This window comes from Podarcis cretensis (genome assembly GCF_951804945.1).
Source record: "Podarcis cretensis genome assembly, chromosome: 4".
NCBI lineage: Eukaryota > Metazoa > Chordata > Lepidosauria > Squamata > Lacertidae > Podarcis > Podarcis cretensis.
Genome location: NC_137173.1, coordinates 96,694,867 through 96,717,164, shown reverse-complemented (window position 1 = coordinate 96,717,164; position 22,298 = coordinate 96,694,867). Strand labels below are relative to the sequence as shown.

General features: G+C 42.8%; 1 protein-coding gene and 1 long non-coding RNA gene across 2 annotated transcripts in view; both read left to right on the top strand.

Annotated features, from left to right (window-relative positions):
• The window catches only part of LOC307214462, a 240,621-nt gene that overhangs the window by 47,567 nt on the left and 170,756 nt on the right, over positions 1-22,298 (top strand). The window lies entirely within an intron of this gene.
• SCEL (sciellin) overlaps positions 1-22,298 on the top strand; it is a 54,087-nt gene that overhangs the window by 29,202 nt on the left and 2,587 nt on the right. Inside the window, exons 12-22 of the mRNA XM_079972151.1 lie at positions 6,871-6,939; positions 7,678-7,737; positions 8,940-8,999; positions 9,722-9,781; positions 14,616-14,682; positions 15,504-15,640; positions 16,408-16,494; positions 17,586-17,654; positions 18,753-18,827; positions 20,327-20,435; positions 21,400-21,502. Of these exons, the coding sequence (XP_079828277.1) occupies positions 6,871-6,939; positions 7,678-7,737; positions 8,940-8,999; positions 9,722-9,781; positions 14,616-14,682; positions 15,504-15,640; positions 16,408-16,494; positions 17,586-17,654; positions 18,753-18,827; positions 20,327-20,435; positions 21,400-21,502 (896 nt within the window). The remainder of the gene's footprint in view (positions 1-6,870; positions 6,940-7,677; positions 7,738-8,939; positions 9,000-9,721; positions 9,782-14,615; positions 14,683-15,503; positions 15,641-16,407; positions 16,495-17,585; positions 17,655-18,752; positions 18,828-20,326; positions 20,436-21,399; positions 21,503-22,298) is intronic.

The window sequence follows — 22,298 nt, the reverse complement described above, 5'->3', positions numbered from 1 at the left end:
ATGGTAAAGTTATATTATTCAATTTGGCCCTGGTCCTGCAAAGACAATCCACAGAAGTGCTTGTTCGTCACAGTAGAAAAGCCATCCACTTCATATATGTAACGATACACAGTTTTGCTGCAATATACATTCATTTGTTTTCTTATAAAGCAGCCCAGAGTAGCTACAGCCCAGCCCAGATGGACAAGAACAGATTCCCAGCAGATCTGAGCTCTGGCTTCTTTTTAGAAATTAGCCATGAAATGTAAGGAAGTTGGGGAAAGGTGAGGGATGCCACAAAGGCCCTGCGGGGTGGCCGGGGACCCCTTCCGCCACCACCCACCGCACCCCAGGGGCGCCAGGTCTGGCAGGGAAAGGGGAAGGGGCCGCGTGTGGCGTTGCCTCCCCCCCCCCACGGCCCACACGCCCCCGCAGGCATGGGGGGGGCAGCCAGAGGGGATCCTGGAATCCATTACCCCCCCGCTAGCCTTTGGAACCCAATCGCGGGGGGGGGGGGGAGGCCCCAGGCTTACCTTTTGGAGCAAGGAAGTCCAGCGACGTCCTTCCAGGAGAAGCTCTGGAGCCAAGTGAGGATTAACAATTAAGATCCACCCTCTATTGTGTGGGCAGGTAATCCCTCCCCTTACCTGGCCTGGTTTCCCTGGCAACGCTTCCCCCAGGTGGGATTGGACAACTCACTGGGGTAGGCGGGGACCTCCAGGTATCCCACCTGAGGGAAGGCAAAGCCTATGCTGATGGGGCCACTCCTGATCCAGGGCTGCACGCGTCCACGCAAAAGGCGCCCCCCGTTTTAAGTGGGGAGCGGTCATTGTTTTCTTACAAAGCAGCCCAGAGTAGCTACAGCCCAGCCCAGATGGACAAGAACAGATTCCCAGCAGATCTGAGCTCTGGCTTCTTTTTAGAAATTAGCCATGAAATGTAAGGAAGTTGGGGAAAGGTGAGGGATGCCAAGAGAGAGAACTGTAGATACGTATGAAGATTGACATTAAGATTGACATTTTGAAAGAGAAAAAGTCAAAGTTGAGAGAGATGATGTTTAGAGAAAGAATACAAACATATGAGGCAGCTGAAACACAGTGGGCAAATACAGATCCAATATATCATCATAATGCAACTTAGTTTACTTATACCATCCTTCCACAATCCACTGCTCTCTGGATGTTGTTGGACTCCAACTCCCATGTGCCCAGCCAGCATGGCCAATGATTAAGGATGATGGGAGTTGTAGTCCAACAATATTCTACAAGACACCAGGTTGGCAGAGGCTGATTTATACTGCGAAAGCATCTGACCAAAAACAACTGTGTCTGAGGAAAACATTCAACTGAGCTTATCCCAGCATCAGACTTAAAGTCTGTTTACAGTGGTAATCTCTGGGTTCCAACCTAGCAACTCTAGTCTTAATTTACTTGGGTCACATTTTAGAGATTATTTCTGGCATCGTTGTGCGCATTCCTAGTCTAAAGTGCATAGCCAGACGTCTTTAATAAATCCCACGGCACGTACTGGACTACAATGGGATCTCCCCTCTTGAAAGAGTTTGAGTCATGAAATATTTCCAGGAAGGAAACAATATGTTGATTAAAGATTTCTGCTGTCAGATCTGGAGATCTTAGAGAATAAAACATCGGCAAATTAACTAGGAAAAGCTGCTGTCACTACCCACTTACAAAGGCTTGTTCAAGCCTTTTCCTAATCCCCTTCCTCACTCATTTCATATTCACTCTCCTCTGTGGTTTTTATTAGCATATCAAGCGTTCTGCTCCGGTTTCACCATTGGTAGAGAGCTGCGGTAACAGTATTTGACTGAGCTACAAGTTGCTATAGTAACTGTGCTATATGGCTATTTTGTGTCAGTATCTAAACCAAAAGCAGCTTGAGAAGCTTAATTGGGAGACATGATTCTGGTGCAAAATCCTTGAATTTGGCCCCCAGGCAGCGGGGGAGGGGAGCAAATCTGACACCTGCCAAGGTGGGGCTCAAAAATCCAATGGAGGACACCAGAAAGATGCATCCATATTAATTGTTGTCAAGAGAAACAACAACTTCTTTTTGTTTTGCTTTAAACCCACTAAGTTCATTTACTTATTTTAAAGGTTTTTTTTTATTAAAACCCAACTTAGTGCAGTAATGTTAGAAGAGATGTGAAGGAGATGTCGAAAATGTATTCTCCATTTGCATGGGGGGAAATGCAAAAACCGAAGTTTTGTCCTTTCTGTGAAATTAATGCTAACTCTACCTTCCTTTCGCTCACACCAGCACCAATGAATGATTTGCACAACCTGATTGTTAAATAGGTCAGTTGTCCCTCTGATAACCTGCAGTATTTATGGAAATACTTTGGTTATCAGTCTGAAACTGCTATCAAAGATAGATTCCATCCCAGCCTACCTATCCTATTCATCCGACAAGATGAACGCTAGGGAAAATTATCAGGGTGGGCAGAGCGAAGCAGGATCCAATGATGCAAGCTCTTAGGGAAATGGTGCTGTGTGTAATTTGGAGCAGTGGAGGGAAACATGCAGTACTATTTTCAAGCCAGTTAGTGTATTCAGCACTGAGCAAGTTGGGCAAATGTTCTGACTCAGTATATGGCAGCTTCCTTTGTTCCTATGACTCCCTCCCTGCCTTTTGATCCTGCAAATAAATGGTTCTTGGCCTGTGGGTTGCATTCTAACGCAAGGGAAAATAGTTCTTTGAATTAACTTGAAACCAGCATGCCACCTGGTTCACCTTTGCAGCCAAATGTTCCATCTTTAAGGACTTCTCTGTATGAATAATCTAATTGTTTTACGTTTTATGGAATTGCTGCGGAGTACTCAGATGTGTGCTTTTTATAGTTGTGAAGTCAATAGAGAGCTTAGAAGGCTATGTTTATTCTGAAAGCATAACTGAGCAAGTTGGCATTACTTTCCCAGTAATTGTTTGCTCATGCTACTTCTCAAAACATCCTGAAAGACAGCTTCTTCCCCACTGTTTAATTCTGAAAATTACTGTACTCAGCAGCTCGGGGTATTTTTGGCAGGCAGTAAATGTGCTCTCATGGTTTGCTACAGTGCTCTTTAGTTTCTTAATTCTTGGCAACTCTTTGTGGTCCAGCCTTCAGTGAGGTGAATTTAAATCAGCCTGGCACTGTCTGGTCAATGTCTTGGCAGAGATGAAAACGCCGTCCTGAATCGGAACAAATGCTATTCCTGTATCAGCCTCATTTGCTGGCTAGCTTACAAATTGCCCTGTGAGCGAGGGCCGTCCTGGACACAAATAGCCCTGGCCTATCAAATCCAGACATTGCTGATGCACTCTTGACACCGTGTTTGAAGGCAATCCTCTTTTGCTGAGGCCACAGCTTTCTATTATGACCGATTACCCTTTTCATCGCCAACTCCCGCACAGGAATAGATAGTTATTGCTGGTTCTTTTATAGCTTAAGCTAATTCCTCCATACAAATTGTCTGGCATTTAGTATGGGCTAACTGCAGCATCAGGGAAGTTGTGTGGGCATGTTGGAGTAAATTGTGTGTGCAGACATAAGCTCAGCAGGTGCACAGGTGCGTGGCCTTGCACAGTAGGGTCAGGTTGAATATTTATTGTGGCCAGTGACACTAGACATTTGGAATTGGGTTGTTGTTATCTATAAAAGGAACACGCGGGAAGAGGAAAGGATCTGCCCATGTTCTTCATTTCAGGTTCTTCATTTTTTCAAAGCCCTGGCTGTAGTGTTGTGCTGCAGGTTATCATCCTGTCCCCATTGGTGCTTGCTCCATGGTAAATATGTTTTATACTTACCTGCTGGGAGTAAATCCAATTGAACAATGAGAATTCCTTCCGAGGAGATATGTATAGGATGCTGCACTAGGTCTCCTCAATTTATGGGCTGCTATCAAAGCCAGCGGGACGCGGGTGGCGCTGTGGGTAAAACCTCAGTGCCTAGGGCTTGCCGATCGCATGCTCGGCGGTTCGAATCCCCGTGGCGGGGTGAGCTCCCGTCTTTCGGTCCCAGCTCCTGCCCACCTAGCAATTCGAAAGCACCCCTAAGTGCAAGTAGATAAATAGGTACCGCTTTCTAGCGGGAAGGTAAACGGCGTTTCCGTGTGCTGCGCTGGCTCGCCAGAGCAGCTTCGTCACGCTGGCCATGTGACCCGGAAGTGTCTCTGGACAGTGCTGGCCCCCGGCCTCTTAAGTGAGATGGGTGCACAACCCTAGAGTCGGACACGACTGGCCCGTACGGGCAGGGGTACCTTTACCTTTACCTTATCAAAGCCAGCAGTATTTGAGTACACTGGTGGTTTTGAAAGTAAACATGCCTCTCCCCTAAACCACATTTTGTAACCATGGTTCATGTACTTCCTGCTCTAATGTTACTGGTGTGAAAGACTCAAATGTTCATCTGTCATACCTGTAGATGATGGAGTTTTGTTCCTGAAATTCCAGTGTAATATCATAATTTTGACATGCAGCTGCAACTGTTCATATCCTAAGCACTTACTGTTAGTTCTCTTAGCCATTGGACTCCTGTGAGATGTTCCTGTGTCTGAAATCCTATTTAAATATTCTTGGCATCTCGCGTTGCAGTTTCTGGATAGGGATCTGACTTGTAGCCAACTCAATCAGCATTAAGTTTTATCCACGAGGAAAAGAGGGGCATTGATTTATTAGACAAATCAGAAAAGCCTGGAAAGTGGCAGTGTTTCATCCTGAGTTGGCTGGGTTAGATGTTGAGATGGCTGGAGTGCACATTCACATATATCACTTAGTGATTCATCCTGCAGAAATGGTAAACGGCTTCCATGGAAAATCTGATTTTGCTTGATCTTGCTTGTGGTTTGAGATCATCACTAGATGTTTCAGTCACTGAGCCAATTGACACATAGTTCTAACGCAAAGGGGTCATACATATTGCAAGGTGAGAAAGCAAGTCTTGAGCTCTCAGCCTTTCTGTGCAAATGCTATATACAGTGTAGAGTCTACAAGGGTCAGCAAACGTTTTCAGCAGGAGGCGAGTCCACTGTCCCTCATACCTTGTGGGGGCAGCGGACTATATTTTGAATAAAAAAAATGAACGAATTCCTATGCCCCACAAATACTCCAGAGATGCATTTTAAATAAAAGGACACATTTTACTCATGTAAATACACACTGATTCCCGGACCATCCGCGCGCCGGATTAAGAGGGAAATTGGGCCGCATCCAGCCCCCGGGCCTTAGTTTGCCTACCCAAGGTCTACACAAACCCTGTTCATGCAACCCACCCAATACTTTTTGATGGTGGGCAGAACACAACACATATTGCACAAATTTATGTACACAGGCCCTTGTTTACATTTAGGGTTCTATAGAAGCCTGGAGGTTTTTTTGTGTGTTATTTCCTCACTGTATGAAACTAAACACTGAACATCTCTACATTTTTGTCTCCCCTGCTTCTGCCTGTTCCTAATGGGTGGGGTTCAGTGTAGCGTTAAGCAGATTCTTCTTGCTTGATGGAATGATCTGCTCTCTTCTCCCCCTGTGTGCTGTTCCGGGGGGGGGGGTTCTTCTGACACCCCCAGAGCCAGTTTCATGGAGGAGGGAGGGAAGCGTTATTGTGCTTGTGTAGGTTTCTTCTGGCAGGCATGGGACTACTTAGTTGAATGCATCTCATTATATCAAATGTTTCAAAGTGCTTTTCCATGAAGTAGCTTGAGAGTGCAATTTGCATTGCTTATGCAGTCTTTGTCAAAAGAGTTTGGGGGAAATGTTTCCTTTTATATCTAACATCTCCTTGAACCCACCAAACAAACCTGGCGATATCTCATTTAGATGTTTGCTACTGACCTGGTTTAATCAGAACTCAGTATAGCCTTATCTCGGAGAGAGCAGCCTGATCTGCCCTTTACAATGCCTTTTCTAAAAATATTCTCTTGAGACACAACATCCAATGATGCAACCTCCTCTTTCAAAGTATTAGCTTTTGGGTTAACTCTTATAAGCAGTTATATAAATAAAACTGCAAGACAAGCATGTGAGAATGGCAGGGATCCCTTGTAGCTTTTGCATTCCTTTCTGGTCCCTATTAGGGGTTCTTGGGTTGTTCTTATTTTTGATTATGTATTTTGTTATTTTATATTCTGATTTTATCCTGTGAACCACTTTGAGACCTGAAGGGTGGTATACAAATTTAATAATAATAAATAATAATGTGTGTATGTGTGTGTTTAACTTGTGATAAATGCTTCTTAGCACTTCCGTAGAAGCTATGGTGGATTATTATAATAAGTATCTGCAGAAGAAGATGCTATTCAGTTCTCTCTCATAATCACTTTGTTTTGACCTGGTTAAGTCACTACAATACAGTGGTACCTCGGGTTAAGTACTTAATTTGTTCCGGAGGTCCGTTCTTAGCCTGAAACTGTTCTTAACCTGAAACACCACTTTAGCTAATGGGGCCTCCTGCTGCTGCCGCGCCGCCGGAGCACGATTTCTGTTCTCATCCTGAATCAAAGTTCTTAACCCGAGGTACTATTTCTGGGTTAGCGGAGTCTGTAACCTGAAGCATATGTAACCTGAAGCATATGTAACCTGAGGTACCACTGTAATTTTTGTTTTAGCTATTCCTTTGATATCCAACCTTCATTGCACAGTCCAAACTTACTGCACTGCGAGAACCACTAGACCACTAGCAACTCTCAGAGTGAGACATTTGTGCTGCGCATATCCAAGCAGATGCTAGACTTTGTATTGTCAGAGTATGAACTATGTCAAGATGAATCTTTCTAACTTCTCTGGAATATCATTTTGGTTTCTCTCCTTAATCTGGGCAAGCTGAATAATTGAACATGCACAACACAACTTTCAAATTTATTTAGATGAACCTATTTTCTCTGGTTTTTTTAGGCAAATAGGCCCAGCAAAACCCAGTGAATCAGATGCTAACAAAACCATGACAAAAGAGAGAGCTGGGAGGTAGGCCCTACTGTGTTTGATGTGTCATTTTCAGAATGAGAGCTAACTGTGTGAACTATGTCCTAAGCACCTCACGTAGGCTTGTTCTGCGGATAAAGTGGGATAACCATGTTTGTTGTTCTGAGCTTCTTTGAAGGAGGATAGCATGCATTTTATTTACAACTGTCAGTGGCAACTGGGTCAGAACAGGCCTGTACAACTTCTGACCCGTCAGGCTAAATGCAGCTCACTGGCCATGTATAACAGCCCACTAGGGACTACCTGAGAAGTCTTTGTTTATTTGTTTGACAGTCTGTGACTTCAAAAGCCAGCAAGAAGAATGTGTGATGTTAAAGAGTGATGTTTGAAGCTGTGTTCAGCCTAGTTGTTCCACGTTGTGCAGACTGTGGAACGTGAACATGAAGTAGGGAGACGTGAGTTCAAGGAACCAGGGTTCAAATTCCCAGTTTGCTAGGCAGCTCATTGATTGGACTCGGTGAATATCTCACCATCTTACAGGGCTGTTGTTAAGAAAAGAGCCTGTATATGCTGCCCTGAGCTCTGTGGAGGGAAGTTGGGCTACAGATAATAGTAAATATGCTAACATGGCATGATGCACAGTGCTTATTTATACAGGACAGCATGAAGCAGAAGGCTTAGCCTCATTTCATGTGGTTTATTTGCTTTGAACGTCGAATTCTAGCTGACTATTGAAATATCTCTGTACTTTCTTCCACTGATTTTGCTTAATCTCTGAAGAGGCCAAGAACTGGATGATCTCATTGATGTCAAAACCAAAGGCAATAAGAGTAACCAGGGGTAAGTCTTGAAAGGCTCTATGGCTTCAATAAAGCGATGGAGAGGGCATGGATTGTGACCATAGCAGGGAAGGCATGGGAATGAGAGCAAGAAAGATAATAATGCATGGAATCATAAGGCCCAGCTCATGTGCTTAGTCCGTGACACAGAAACAATGAAAGACACTAAGCTTGCTTGTTTTCCAGTACAGCTTCTAAGTTCTCTCCTCCAGCAATAACACCTGGTCCTGCAGAGTGACCAGAAAGGCTTCCAGATGGCTCCTCTGGTAGTTTATTAGCAAACCACGAGACTCTAGGCAAGGCAGTGTGAATCCTCCAAGACTTGTGGGCTCAGGACAAAGAGAAAGACCCAATCAGCTGGCCAGCTAAGTGCAAACATGAAAAACCCTGTAGGTACTGATGTGTCACTAGGGTCACCATGTAAATACCTGGGTTGCTGACTGAGGCAAAGCTGAAGGTTAGGGTTCGGAATGGCAGGAGGCATCTCTTTCATGCAAACCTGAGAAAAATTGGTTTAATCAGGCTACATGAATTTTGGTACACATGGTCAGGGAGGAACTGGCAGCCCATCTGCTGACAGAAGAGCTACCTCCTGGGGTACCTGAGTGGAAAGGATGTCCAAGAGAGCTAATTACCTTGACCATCTGTGAGCACCTACAATGCTCACCTGGGAGTGGGGTATAGTTGTTAAGCTAGCTGCTGGGAATGAGTTGACATGCAATCTCCAACCCTCAAAGGACCCATAGGTGGCACCTGAGAATTGGACTCCAGCCATCCCTTGACCTAAGATCTCTGCCCACTACACAGTAGTTCCATCACCCCACCTTGGATCTCCCTTAGTCAAATGCCATTGCCCTAGCCTTAAAGTTGGATGTCATCAGACCTGTAGAAGTTGAAGACCTTGTTGGAAATACCGGTACTTGTCTCAAATTCTGTGGAGGAAGGGCGAGATACAAATGTGATAAAGAGTCTATTAAGGAACAAGACATAGTATTTATTTATGCAGGACAGTATGAAGCAAAAGGTTCCAGCTGAGAGACTTTTTTGTTGTTGTTGCCTAAAATCAAATCTATCTTAATTATAAATCGCCATGGATATATTCCAGCTGTAAGATATTTTGTGTGGTTTATTTATATTCAATATCAAATTCATAGTTAACAAATGAAATATGTCTGTACTTGTTCCCACTGATTTTGTTTAAAGAAGTCAAGAGCTGGACAATCTCATCCAAGTCAAAACTAAAAGTGATAAAGGTGATAACGGGTAAGTCTTGGAAGTTTCTTTACCACTTAATTTATTTCTGAAGTTGAGGGTGTGGAGAGGGCAAGGGATAGATGCCAAGAACGATTTCATAAAGCAGTTTAATCAATTAGAAGGGAAACACTGGATTCCAAGCAAGGAGGAATGATCTAATGCTATGAAATTCTCTTCCAACATTACTCCCCCACCCTGCCAATCTGCTCTCAGAATCTGTAACATGCTGAGGTTAGTAATTGCCCAGTCCCATCCAGATGTTGAACCTGAAGTCTCCTCAGAGGAGGTCCAAGAGAAGCAGGACCCTCTGGCATATATTCCAGACCCTGGAAAGCCATTGGATCAAGACTGAGAAATACTACATTCATATAAATCTCCCTGCCCCTCATACAAACTCTTGTTTCAAGTCTGTTGTTCAAAGCAAGTCCATGGTTTGTGGGGCTGTTTAATTCTAAGGGAGGCTTGCACTGCAAGAAGCAAAGTTGAAGATTATGCAAGGCCAAGTGGGACAGAGCATTTTTTGAGAAATCACTACCGGTCCCCTTCTGTTGCGCTTTCTTACTCATGCAAAGTTGCGCTGGTGTCAGGTGGCTGTGGTTGAATCCATGGCAGTTTTGGATGTGATGCAAGGGACCTGTGGTGGTTTCTCCCCTTCCTCCTTGGTCCCTATGCTACCTAAAAGGTCCGGTACATTGACCATAACCTTCCTTTGTATTTCTTTCCTCTTTAAGACACCAAGATCTTGATGATTTCATCAAAGTGAACCGTACATCTAATGGACATGCCAAGGGGTGAGTTTTGTCATTGAGCTGCATATCTACATGCCTTGAAGGTTTAATCTGGTTTTGGTTTTTGGTTTTAACAGTGTGACTTCTAATGTTTCCTTACCCCACCCAACTTTGCAAATGTTGGTTTTGTAAGAGATTTAAGGCAATTGATAGCTCCTTAATTGAACTAGAATTTCCATGATTTCTTAGTTGGGAACTGAAACAGTTAAGTGATTGTTTAAATTTGTTGGAGAGACATGCCTGTAGTTAACTCCCCCACCTCCCAGCTCAAGTGCTGTGTAACTGCACAAATTCAAAGGATGGCAACAGAATTTAAATATAGCACAGAGTTTTCTCCTTATATCGGCAAGATCTCCTTTTCGCAGGTGTAAGGAGTTGACAATAAAAAGAGAAAAGGCATCCAAAGATTAGTTTTCGAAGGTAGGATTAGATGGAATGCCTCTTAAAAAAAACACCACATGTGAAAATAGCCTGTATGGTCATAAAACCACAGAATAGTGGGAAAACATAAAAAGCCAGTGAATCTAACTCCTTATCAAAAACGTGGGTGGTATCTTCCCACAAAACTATTTGGGCTGGTCTATGTTGCCTGTTTGGTCCCTGTAGATAGAGAATGTCTCATATGAACCTAGATACCACCATTGTTTCTCAGGGACAATTCTCACGACCCGGAGAATTAAAGAAATTGAAACAATTTCCGGTTCCCCCTTGGCAGCGGAAGTCTCAGTGGCCCGGAGCCAGACTGGTAGCACAGTTGGCTCTGGCTGGCTTCAGGAGCAGCTCGCTGCCATGGCATCCGCCATTTTGCCTCGCTAGAAGTCCCCATATGATGTGTCTTGTGCTGTTGAACCAATCACGCAACATTCATTCCCTACTAATAAATCTACAACACTTAAAATATAAATCCAGGAATTTTAAATGAAATCCGGGGACATTCCGGGGACGGATTTGTAAATCTGGGGACTGTCCCTGGGAAACGGGGACATCTGGTAACCATACGCTACCCTAAAACTGCCTCTGTCCCCACCTTCTGGCATGATTGCAGAGGCAGCAATGACCCTGCACTGCTGGGCTGGGGGAAAGTTAGAATTGCATTCTTAAAAGACTGGCCCAGAGAAGGTGGCATTTAATGGAAAGCTTTTGGAGGTACAGTGGTACCTCGGGTTACATACACTTCAGGTTACAGACGCTTCAGGTTACAGACTCCGCTAACCCAGAAATAGTACCTCGGGTTAAGAACTTTGCTTCAGGATGAGAACAGAAATCGTGCTCCGGTGGCATCACGGCAGCAGGAGGCCCCATTAGCTAAAGTGGTGCTTCAGGTTAAGAACAGTTTCAGGTTAAGAACGGACCTCCAGAACGAATTAAGTACTTAACCAGAGGTACCACTGTATTAGAAGGAAGGAAAATAACACACGTTGACAAGGAATGGTCAAAACAATGTTTAGGCAAGGACTTAGCAGGATTTTCCTGTTGTAAGTCTATATCTGCACGTGTTCCGAAAGGCTGTAAACATGTTTGGTATAACAGGGCTGAGCTTTTACCTGTAGCATCAGAGCCAGCTGCTGTTCTTGGGCTACCCAGAACGTTTGGTGGGTGTGATGGGCTTGGCACTTACTGCAGAAATGCCCAAAGACCGGTGAGAATTCCATCCCTTTCCTCATTTTGTTAGCTATCAGTTTGGCACTATTATGATTTTAGATGTATGTATTCATTTATGTTACATTTTGAGAGTAGGGAGATATTATTTATTTAATAAGCAGTTCCTGGGGTGGGGGTTTCCCTGGCAGATCCATCTGGACCCCTCTCTTACTGTTTCCCACCAACTGATTAAAATGTTCCTGTTCTATCAACCATTTGTCTAACAGATGGCAGGCGGGTTATGTGTCTGACCCTCATTTTAGGATGTTTCCTGAATTTGTTTAGAATGTTTGCAAATTTTCTGTTTCTGTTTTCATGCTATTGTCTTTTATTTTTTCCATAAGCCAGCTTTTGATGCAAATTCATTTGAAGGGAAGCATATATCTATCTATCTATAGATATAGAGATATAGAGATATAGAGATATAGAGATATAGAGATAGAGATAGAGATAGAGATAGAGATAGAGATAGAGATAGAGATAGAGATAGATATACCGTATTTTTCGCCCTATAGGACGCACCGGCCCATAGGACGCACCTAATTTTTTTTGGGGGGGGGGGATAAAGGGGGGAAAATTTCCCCCCCCAGGCGCTTGCGGGGCTGGTGGCAGGGAGAAGCGGGCTTCTCCCCGCCGCCAGCCTCCAAACGACGTCGGGAGACAGCGGGATGGCAGCGTTCCGCCTCCCCGCTGTCCCCCGAGCTTGTGGGGCTGGCGGTGGGGCTCTCCAGGCTTCAGCAAAAGCCTGCATTCGCCCCATAGGACGTACACATATTTCCCCTTCATTTTTGGAGGGGGAAAAGTGCGTCCTATAGGGCGAAAAATACGGTACTCTCTCTCTCTCTCTCTCTCTCTCTCTCTCTCTCTCTCTGTGTATATATATATGTACACACACACATATGGATGTATAAAATAAATAAATCAGAGCTTTTGCCCTCACAGCAACTCCTTGAAAAGTAAAGGCTGCTCAAATGTGGTACATTATTATTACTAAATTTATTGGTTGCTTTTTCTTGCCAAAGGCAGCTCAAGGCAACTTACAACTAACTGAACCCAGGCCATACAGTAAGCTTTGTAGCCAAATAGAGAGTTGAGTTCAGAGTCCAGTGCCCTAACCACTAGGCAACCACATTGATTCTGTTGACATTAGAAGTCTAGTTTGGTCTGTTTTTATTAATGAGGAAGTCTTCAGAGATGTTCATCTCCCTATAATGTCCCAGGGTCTGGTCTGAAGTTATAGGAGGCCACCACATATGTGAAACTAAGCATGTTTAGGTCTGGTCAGTAGTTGGATGGGAAACTGCTTAGGAACCTCTTATGGTACAAAAAAGGCAGAATGTACCTGTAAGAAAATAGATAAAATAAAACTCCCCCGAAAATATATGACTCATAACTCTGCTCCAGAAAAAACTCCAACAGAATTCCCGAACTAATGTTATATTTATTGCACTGCAGTTTGTTTATGGTTTGGCTATAAGCATAATTCTTGAACAACAGGAAGGTTATGAAATGCTTATATTAATAGCTGTATTAAGAAGACAGCGCATTGGATTTTTATGTCTTGAGACATGGTACGCTATTGCAAGCTACTTAGCATTGGAAGTATCTACGTTTATCCTCAAGTCAACGTTCCGGTGGCTGCCTAGAGATTCAAACTACTTAGCACCAAAGTGTCAGTTACTTGAGCAAACAGCAAGAGCTACATTTGATGGTAGCAGGCTCCAATGGTCAAACCTGAATCGGCTGCAGTCAGGTAGAAGAAAGTGGGTCCGGTGTGGATAAGGAGTCTGATTTTTAAGAGCAAAAGGGATGTGTGAGTGAGCACAGGATCTTGCCGGCACCTGCCTGCTACTTCCTTCCCTTCGGTTTCCCTGCTGACATCATTTGTCCCTCAGCTGAGCTCCCAATTCCAATAGTGAGCCTGACCGGGATAAAAGCACCTGTGGGAGACTAGCTGAGGGGAGATAAATACTGGTCAGGGAAGGACCAACCTGTGTTACAGCATGTTGTTAGACTGGATGATGATGATGATGATAATAATAATAATAATAATAATAATAATAATAATAATAATAATTTTATTTATACCCTGCCCTCCCCAGCCAAGACTGGGCTCAGGGTGGCTAACAACCAATAATAAAAACAAGTTGATTAAAATACAATTTAAAAGATTAAGATACAACATTAAAACATTAGGATGCAGCCTCTTCACAGGAGGAGAAAGGAAAAAGAAAGAGGGGGAGGGAATCAAACTGATTCTAAGCCAAAGGCCAGGTGGAACAACTCTGTCTTACAGGCCCTGTGGAAAGAAATCAGATCCCTCAGGGCCCTGCTCTCATGAGAAAGAGCATCCCACCAGGCTGGGGCCAGTGTTGAAAAGGCCTTGGCTCTGGTTGAGGCTAATCTAACTTCCTTAGGGCCCGGGACCTCTAGGGTGTTGCTATATATGGACCTTAAGGTCCTCCGTGGGGCATACCAGGAGAGCTAAACCATGAGCCTGGGTTCAGATGGCAGGCTAAATCCAAACCAAGGCTTAGCTAAGTGTGCTGAAGCAGCAAAACAACTAGGAAGGAGCAGAGTGGTTGCAATCTCTTTCTGGGAGTTTGCATGCTTATGTGTTTGCGCTAAGCCATGGTTTGGCTTATCATGACCCGTGAACAAGGCCAGTTTGTGCAGAGAATTCCAATGAAAACGGGAACAGGAGTAGAACCATACGGGTCTGGAACCATAATCAATTCAGGTCTGGAACAGGTCTGGAACCATAATCAATTCAGCAAATACCATTGATATTCACTGTTGTTGCTGCTTTCAGTCCGCAAATGACATGAAATTAGTGGTGTTTCCCTCCCTCCAATTCAGACGGCATTTCCTTTACATTGACATAAATGGGAAGTAGTGCATTATATCAGGGTTGGTTTATGTGCTGGTATTTGAGTTCTTCAGGAAGCTTAGTTCTGATCATGTCACTTAATCAGGAAAAGAGAAACAAATCTCAGGATAATTTTAGTATATTTAAATCTTGGAAGGAAAACATTTTGGTGGAACTATTAGCTGTAATGAATATCCCTATGAGTTGACAATTACCTAATGCATTAAGTTCTCCCCCTCGCTCTTCCCTGAGAGTATTTGTGATCAGCGGTTCCTTTCTTGCAAAAGTAACTAGTCCAATTTTTTTGTTTCTTTGCTTTTCTCACAGAGGAAGAGACCTAGATGACCTCATCTCTGTAAATAACACTGCACAGGAAAACAAAAGGCAATCTTTTTAAATTTTATATCTCCTGCACTATAGAAAATCTGTTACCTGTGGCTTGAGTTAAAAATGCAGGGAGGGTTTGTAGCCAACTAAGTTCTCCTCAGAGTATTAGTGGAATTAACAGACCTAAGTTAGTCATGGCCATTAATTTCAGTGGGTCTACCCTTGAGTAGAACTAACATTGGCTACATCCCACATATGTGTAGCTGTGAGCACATGGTTTCCTTGCCCATGCAGCACTACCTCTGTATCAAACGCATGTACAGGATTTTCCCCTCCTCCATGAGAGGGAACCTGGAAAAGGATAGCCTGGGAGGGGCAGGAAATGAGGCCTAGAAGATGGCAGTGATTGGAGACCAGAAGGATAGAAGCATGTGGGGTCCTGCAGGTCAGGAAATAGTTGTGTGTGCATCATTGTGAACACAAAGCTCTGGAATGGACTCCTTCCTGTGAAGTCTGCTGCATGAGGGGCAGTAGGCTGCTATGTTCCAAACGTTTAACTAAGCAAGCCTCTTCAAAAATGAATAAATGATACATGGAATTAGGGCTTGGTGAGCTGTAGGTGTGATTTCTAAGAAGTTACTGCAATAATGTGTAAGGACTTGGGACCAAGTCCTATTAGATACAGTAGTCTTTATGTCTTGATAAATAATCACAGGATCAGCTTATGGGACATGAAGTTTAATGTCTTGATTTGTAATGAAGGGGCCATATTTCTTCACAGCAGATAATGCTTCATACTTTTTGTCTGGTGCTTGAATCTGATATAAAAATTAAAACAGATCCTGCCTCACAGAAATCATTGATGACTTGATTAAGTAACATTCGTGTTTGCATTTTTTTAAATGTCCAGTAAAACGTCCAGTATTTTGTGGTCATCAGGCTCTGCTCTTTATCTTTGACAGAAGCCAAGAACTAGATGATCTCATTGTAGTAAAATCCTCACCTGAGGATCAAAACAAAAAGAGGTGAGTCTTAAATCTTAGTTCTTATAACCATGGCAGTCCTGTAGAGGTTAATTCATGTCACTTGTTTATTAATTGAAAGGACTTGTTTATTGTGCATTTGTTCTGATTAGTTTGTGGGGAGGTCAGATGAAGTGTCAAGCCAATGCCATCCCACACTTTCCATTTCCTCACCAGTATGACTTGGTATGAGTATACAATGTTGCCTTTCCCCCTTCCTTTCCCCCTTCTCCATTCACCACTGCAGATGCTTCTCTGGGGTCTGGTAAACCCCTTAGGCTGCTGGCTGGTGTTTTTTTTTAAAAAGAAGCCTTTGGTGGAATGGTGGCAAGGGTGAAACCTCTCTAACTTCAGAGTCGGCTCAAGCAAGAGTAGACTGCAGCCAAAGATTGCATGTGAAGAATGAGCTCCGTTCTCTGCTCTCAGATCAGCCTCATTGCTTTAGATTGGAAGAACAGCGGAGAGGCCCTCTCTTAGGCTACATGTTCTGCATATAAAACAGTGCTTGGCACTGATGGCTATTCATTTAGCAGAGCTTAAGGCTCTGGCACAAAAACAACAGGCATTCAAAATAAAGGCAGAGTAGCCAGTGTTTGATGAATGCATTCCCTCTGAGAGTTTTCCCTCTTAAGTTCCCACCCTCCTCTTTCCCCTTTTAATATTTTAAATCCCCCTCCTTCACTACATGCATAGTAGAAGAATAGAGAAAAGGTGGGGAAGATAAATCAAGGCTAGACTTCTTTTTCTTACTCCAACCTTTTCCTCCACAGGGTACCAGAGCAGGACCATGAATCTGGCAGTATTCCAGGTGGCCCGTCAGAAATGAACCATTTATACCAGGACACAAGAGGATCCAGGTACAGTATTCTTAAGCCAATAAATGGAGTGTTTTTCCTTTTTCCCCAGCTGCAAAAGGCTATCTCTCCTATAAACCCCTACCAAGGAAAATGTGTTAGAAGAAATTCAGCTTTCCCAGTCCAGCAACTCTTTCTGAGTACAGGTGGGGAAGTTCAATGTGGGTAACACACACACGTAGCTTTGCCCGTCTGTAAATCTCAGGGAAGAGAAGCGTTCTGCATGTACAAACCACCCCCTTTATTTAAAAGAATTGCTTGGGCAGGCATCGGAGAACAAACTGCTTCTCTCAGAAGCTCCCCTTTCCATGGTTCTTTCTGGCCACAGTATGAAGTGTTACCGTCCATTCTACCACCTTGGAACTCTGTATTCTTGCTTTGTTCCAATGAGTTTAGGATTATATTCGCCTGTGATCCTACACAGAATTGTGATTTTTAAAAAACCAACTTCTCTTCATCAGGTAAAACCTGAAACAGGAACAGCTTTCTAAACAAATATGTGTGCCCTGTGTTGTTACCATTTGTTAAACATCTGTCCGTATCAATCCAGTGTTTCAAAAATGTGGTCAAGACCAGGGCCTAAACAGTGAACAATGGAACCTGTAGTATTTTGCAGGTGGCATCATGAAGGTGGCTGGAGAAAAGCTTCCCTTCCTTTCTCTTAAGAAACCTGGGGCCATCCACTGAAATGGAATAGCAGGAGATTTGGGCCAGACAAATGGAAATGCAGTTATTTACACCATGCAGTGTTAATTATGGAATTTGCTACCCAAGCTATGGTGATGTCCAGCAAGTTTAAAGGCTGAGGCAATGGCAACTAGTCACAGTGGTTATAAGCTACCCCCCCCCCAGCAACAGGGTCAGCCTGCCTCCAAACCCCCGTTGCTGAAAATAATGGCAGGAGAGAGCTATTGTGTCCCTGTCCAACTAAATCAGGTTGGGCACTCTGAACCAGGGTGCTGGAACAAGACAGGCCTCTGGCTTGATGCATCAGGGATCTCTTGTTCTGTTCTTATGACATTGCTTTTTCTTACTGCTTTTGTATGTTTATTTTTAGAGAATGAAATTCTCCCCATTTTTTGTATGTGTTTCAGCTGTATTGCCTCAAGCAGTTACTCAAGTCCAAAGGACACAATTGTGTACACAAGGACATATGAGAATAGGTACCTGAAAAATACACGGCGTATTTTTCCAGAAATACTTCCTCGTGTACTAATTCCAAAAATAACAGTTTAAACATGATTTGTTTAAACACAAACAATGTTATTTCCCCCCACCCCCACCCCAGCTATGGCATGGCTAACTTTCTGGTTTCTTGAACGCATAGAATGAATGATAATCTAATACAATATATGGTTTTCTGGCATCCCAGAATAAAATGCGAAATTAAATGCAAGTGATAAGGGATTAAAACAAAATGGCTGGAAAGGGCTATTGATATTACCAGACTACAGCCACAATACACAGCTCAGCTCAGCTCATTGATTCCAATAGAGGTTTAGCATGCTTAATGTGGGATCTATGTGGAGAGAGAGAGAATGTATACATGCATGTAAACACCAGATAATAATTAGGATTTATGGAGGGAGACATGCATTGACCTACAAAGATGAATGCAGTCATGTTTGTTGAACCCATCAGGGGTATCATAAATCTTCTGGTTTTGCTGGCCTGGCTGGGACTGCAGACATGTAAACAATGATTGCAGCATTTCTATTGACTCTTTTCTGGCCCTGCAATAAATTTCTGAGAGTCATAAATGAACAGTGTTGCAAAACATAAAATAGCACATTTTTATGTTTTCTTATTTCACCTTGTGCCTTATCTGTCTTCATTCTGCTGAATGGTTTCACATATGACATCTATATCTGACACTATTGTGTGCTTTTCTGTTATTTTAGAAATCCATTACTTCTAAAATATCAAGTGCTTAAGCATGCTCTTAAGATATAAGCCCCTTGGGGGCAAAATCCTCATTCTGCATGAGCCCTACTGAATAATGGGAGCCATGCAAAAGCAAGTGTTGTGCCCTTTTTGTATAATGCAATACAAGTCTCATCTTGCCCTCCTCCCCCAACTGTTCTTTTAAAACTGTTTCTTGTATATCTGTATATTTTTGAAGTCTGCCCTCAAGTCTCTGTGGATGGCTTTGATGTTGATTGATGATATACTCTCTTTGTCGGAGTGCAAACTTGAAAAGCGTTTTTTAAAAAAACAAAACCCTATTGTTCATCGCTCGCCTTATGTTCCTTGTATCACAGCAGATTTCCCCATGATGCTTATGAAGACAACATCCCTGGAAAATCTATCAAAACTGTTTATTCTACTTCTGATAGGTGGGTATATATACTGAACACTGTAGAATGAAGAAATATAGAGGAAGAAAGCAAAGAGAGAAACATCTATCTATCGATCTATATCGATCTATATCTATCTATCTATCTATCTATCTATCTATCTATCTATCTATCTATCATCTATCTATCATCTATCTATCTATCTCTATCATCTATCTAGCTATCATTTATCTATCATCTATTATTTGCTTTTCTGCTGCAGTTCTTCATTAGTAGATCCACATTAGTACAACGGTTGCGTTCAAAAAAGAATGATAAGAAAACTTCTTTTCATATACTTCCCTTCCCCAAGTTTCCTCTCTGTTCCCAACCTATCTGCATTGTCTTGTTCTAAATTTTCCTCTCTCCTTCTCTTTATCTCATGTTATAACTTACACTGCTGAATTATACTCATTCCGCTAGGTTCATTGTCTTACTATAATACTTTTTCATATAGTCTATAGATAACATCCAATCCTCTTTAAGTTCTTTTAAATCTCTGTTTCTTATTCTATTAGTCATACCCGCTAGTTCCGCATATTCCAGCCATTTATGATGCCACTCCTCCTTTGCTGGAACTGCGTCTGTTCTCCACTTTTGTGCAAGTAAAATCCACGTGGCTGCAGTTGCAATAGACTCACTTGCTGCTGCTTCTTTTGAGACTTCTGACGTTATTATACCCAGAAGATAAGCTTCTGGGTTTTTAGTAAAGGATCTTTTAAACATTTTTTTCGGTTCGTTATGGATTAATTCCCAGTAGTCTTTAATAACCCTACAAGGCTACCACATATGGTAGAATGTTCCTACTGTCTCTTTACATCAAAGTGAGAAACATTTTGTCTGCTTTGCCCCATACCCAAGTTTTTACACTTATTACCTGAAAGCTTTTCTCGTTCACATGTCCACGTTCTTTACTTGATTTCTCTACACTCTATGCTAGATTGCTAGCTGTAGAGTGGGTGAATTGATTTAACTGAAAAGGTATGACTACTAAGATGAATATGAAAATTTGTCTGTAGTGTTAGATTCGTGTCAGTCCATTCATACATTTAAGTTGTCGCTTGATGTTACTGTACCGCAGCTGCCATTATCCCTAAACAATGGACCATGCTAGCTGAGGCTGATGGGTCAGATTCCATCAATATCTGGAGGTCCACAGGTTCCCCATACCTGCCTTGGGAGATTCACTGTTTAGCAACAGCTCTTCCAAGTGATCTGTTTCTCTGTGCTTTGGCAACCTTGCTGAATGAATGAGAGCTGTGCAAGAGCTTAGCAGTGCAGTTATGCAGCTCCCCTTCATGGGTTTGCCCAGGTGACTTGCGCCTTTATGCCTTCAGACAACCCAATCTTGAAACCGGTTCTAGCCCGCTCTTTGCACATCGAGCCATGGTGAGAAGGTCACAGCTTCACGCAGGCATGGAAAAGTGAGAATATTTGCACAGTGAAACCTTCCAGTACTGTAGTACAGTATGCACTCAATGAATCCTGTTTTTATACAGGGCCGTTATTGAAAAAGAAATGTGCACTTACTGCCGGAAGCCCTTGGGCACAGACACAAAGATGATTCTTGATGCCTTGCAGATTTGCTGTCATGCAACTTGCTTCAAGGTAGGAACATGTCTTTCACCCAACTGTCGTTAAATATGCATGGATTTGTAGTATGACGATTGTGAATTTTGACCAAAGCACCGGGTTTTAAATCAAATTAGAGAGCAACCCTATGGTCCCTGGAAGGGCACCCAAGGATGATAGGATAGGGCAGATCTCCCTCTTTGTCTCATGGAAAGGGAGGTCCACAGGTGGAAATATTCACTGCTCTTGCTGCTCTTGTGGAGATAACAATGGAGTCATCATGGGACAGATTGGAGGAAGCACCCATAACAGCGGAGGGAGTATACTAGCCCTGAAGCTGCTACACTGATTTTCCTTCTGTAGAACCAAGTTATAAGAGAATGTAGCATCGGTGTGCAGTGAGGAAGGGGGAAAAACATGGGAATATGGCATTTAAACAGATCCTGCATTCTCCTTATGACAGCCAAAGAATAAAGAAAACTATATTTGTACAGGGGGAAAACAACCCTGAGGCGGAATTTCTCTGAGATCTTAAGTTCAGTTGTACTGAAATGTTAGTGAGTCTTCCATGCTTTGCACACCGTAACGTATATTAAAGATGACTTGCTATCAGGCATTTTCATAACACGGCTGCTGATTAGCTACTGGACTGGGTTCAAGGTCTTGGTGTACAAAGCCTTGCGGAGCTTTGGGAACAAGATGCCTAAAAGATTGCATCATTTCCTGCGTGCCCAGCTGGTCCCTGTGCTCCTGCAGATGCCACCTTGTCAGGAGGTGTGTCCTGCACAATGCTGAAGCTGGGCAGCACCTGCCCTTTGGAACTCCCTCCCACTTCATATCAGGCAGGCACCTTCTCTGTTGTCTTTTTGGCACTAGCTAAAGGTGCTCTCACTTTTTCAACAAGCTTTCTAAAGCCTTCATCCTGGTTGGTATCTGACTCAGAATTGATGAAATAAATAATAACAACTAATGGTTTTTGTTTAACTCTGTGTGTTCCTAGTGCGAAATCTGCAAAGCGCCTTTGGAAAACGTGAAGGCGGGAGATAGCATTTGGATTTACAAGAACACGGTGCATTGTGAACCATGCTATTCCAGAGTTAAATGTAAGTTGTACTGGAGGGCACCTGCTTGAAGGTTCAGTTGTTAACAACAACCAGGGAGGCATGGAGTTCAAAGTACCTCTGAAACACTTCAGTTCAGTTCCTGTTTACGATGCTGTAGATTGTAGGATTTGGTGGATGCAGAAGTCCAAAATGCATTTCTTGAATGTTCCAAATATATGTTTTCCTGCTTGATAGTCACAACACCGGTAGGGAGAAAATTCAGTTCAGTTTGCGTGTAAAGAGAAATATATCAAACCCATGCTTTCTGAAACAACATGCAAACCGAGACACAGTTACCCTTCTAAATTCACACTTATCCAAATTTTGTGATACCGTTCTCTAACCAGACAATGTTTACAAAATGCATATATTAGGTAAAAATGCACATTAAAATGAATGCATTCGTTAAGATAACATATTAACATGCATTATTTTAGGGGGAATGGCTTGCAAAATTTGGGTACGTTAGTCACAACTGTGCAAAAATGTGTGAATTATGAGAAATTCACAGTAAAATGCTGGCAAACTGTCATGATAATTTTAAGGTGCAAACTGCTGAACTGAATTTAAGATTGGAAAAATGATAAACTGAGAGATATGAAACTGACAGATCCTTCAATCCCTGAACACCAGTGAATGTTAAGAACTACATTTAAAATACAATCAGTATCTGGAATACCTCAAATAATATGGAGCTGAAATAGCTCTGTATTTAGAGAAACTTACCACATTGGTCTGAAATGGTTGACTTGATAAGGCTGTACACATTTTCAGTTTCTAATGGGCATTTTCTTTC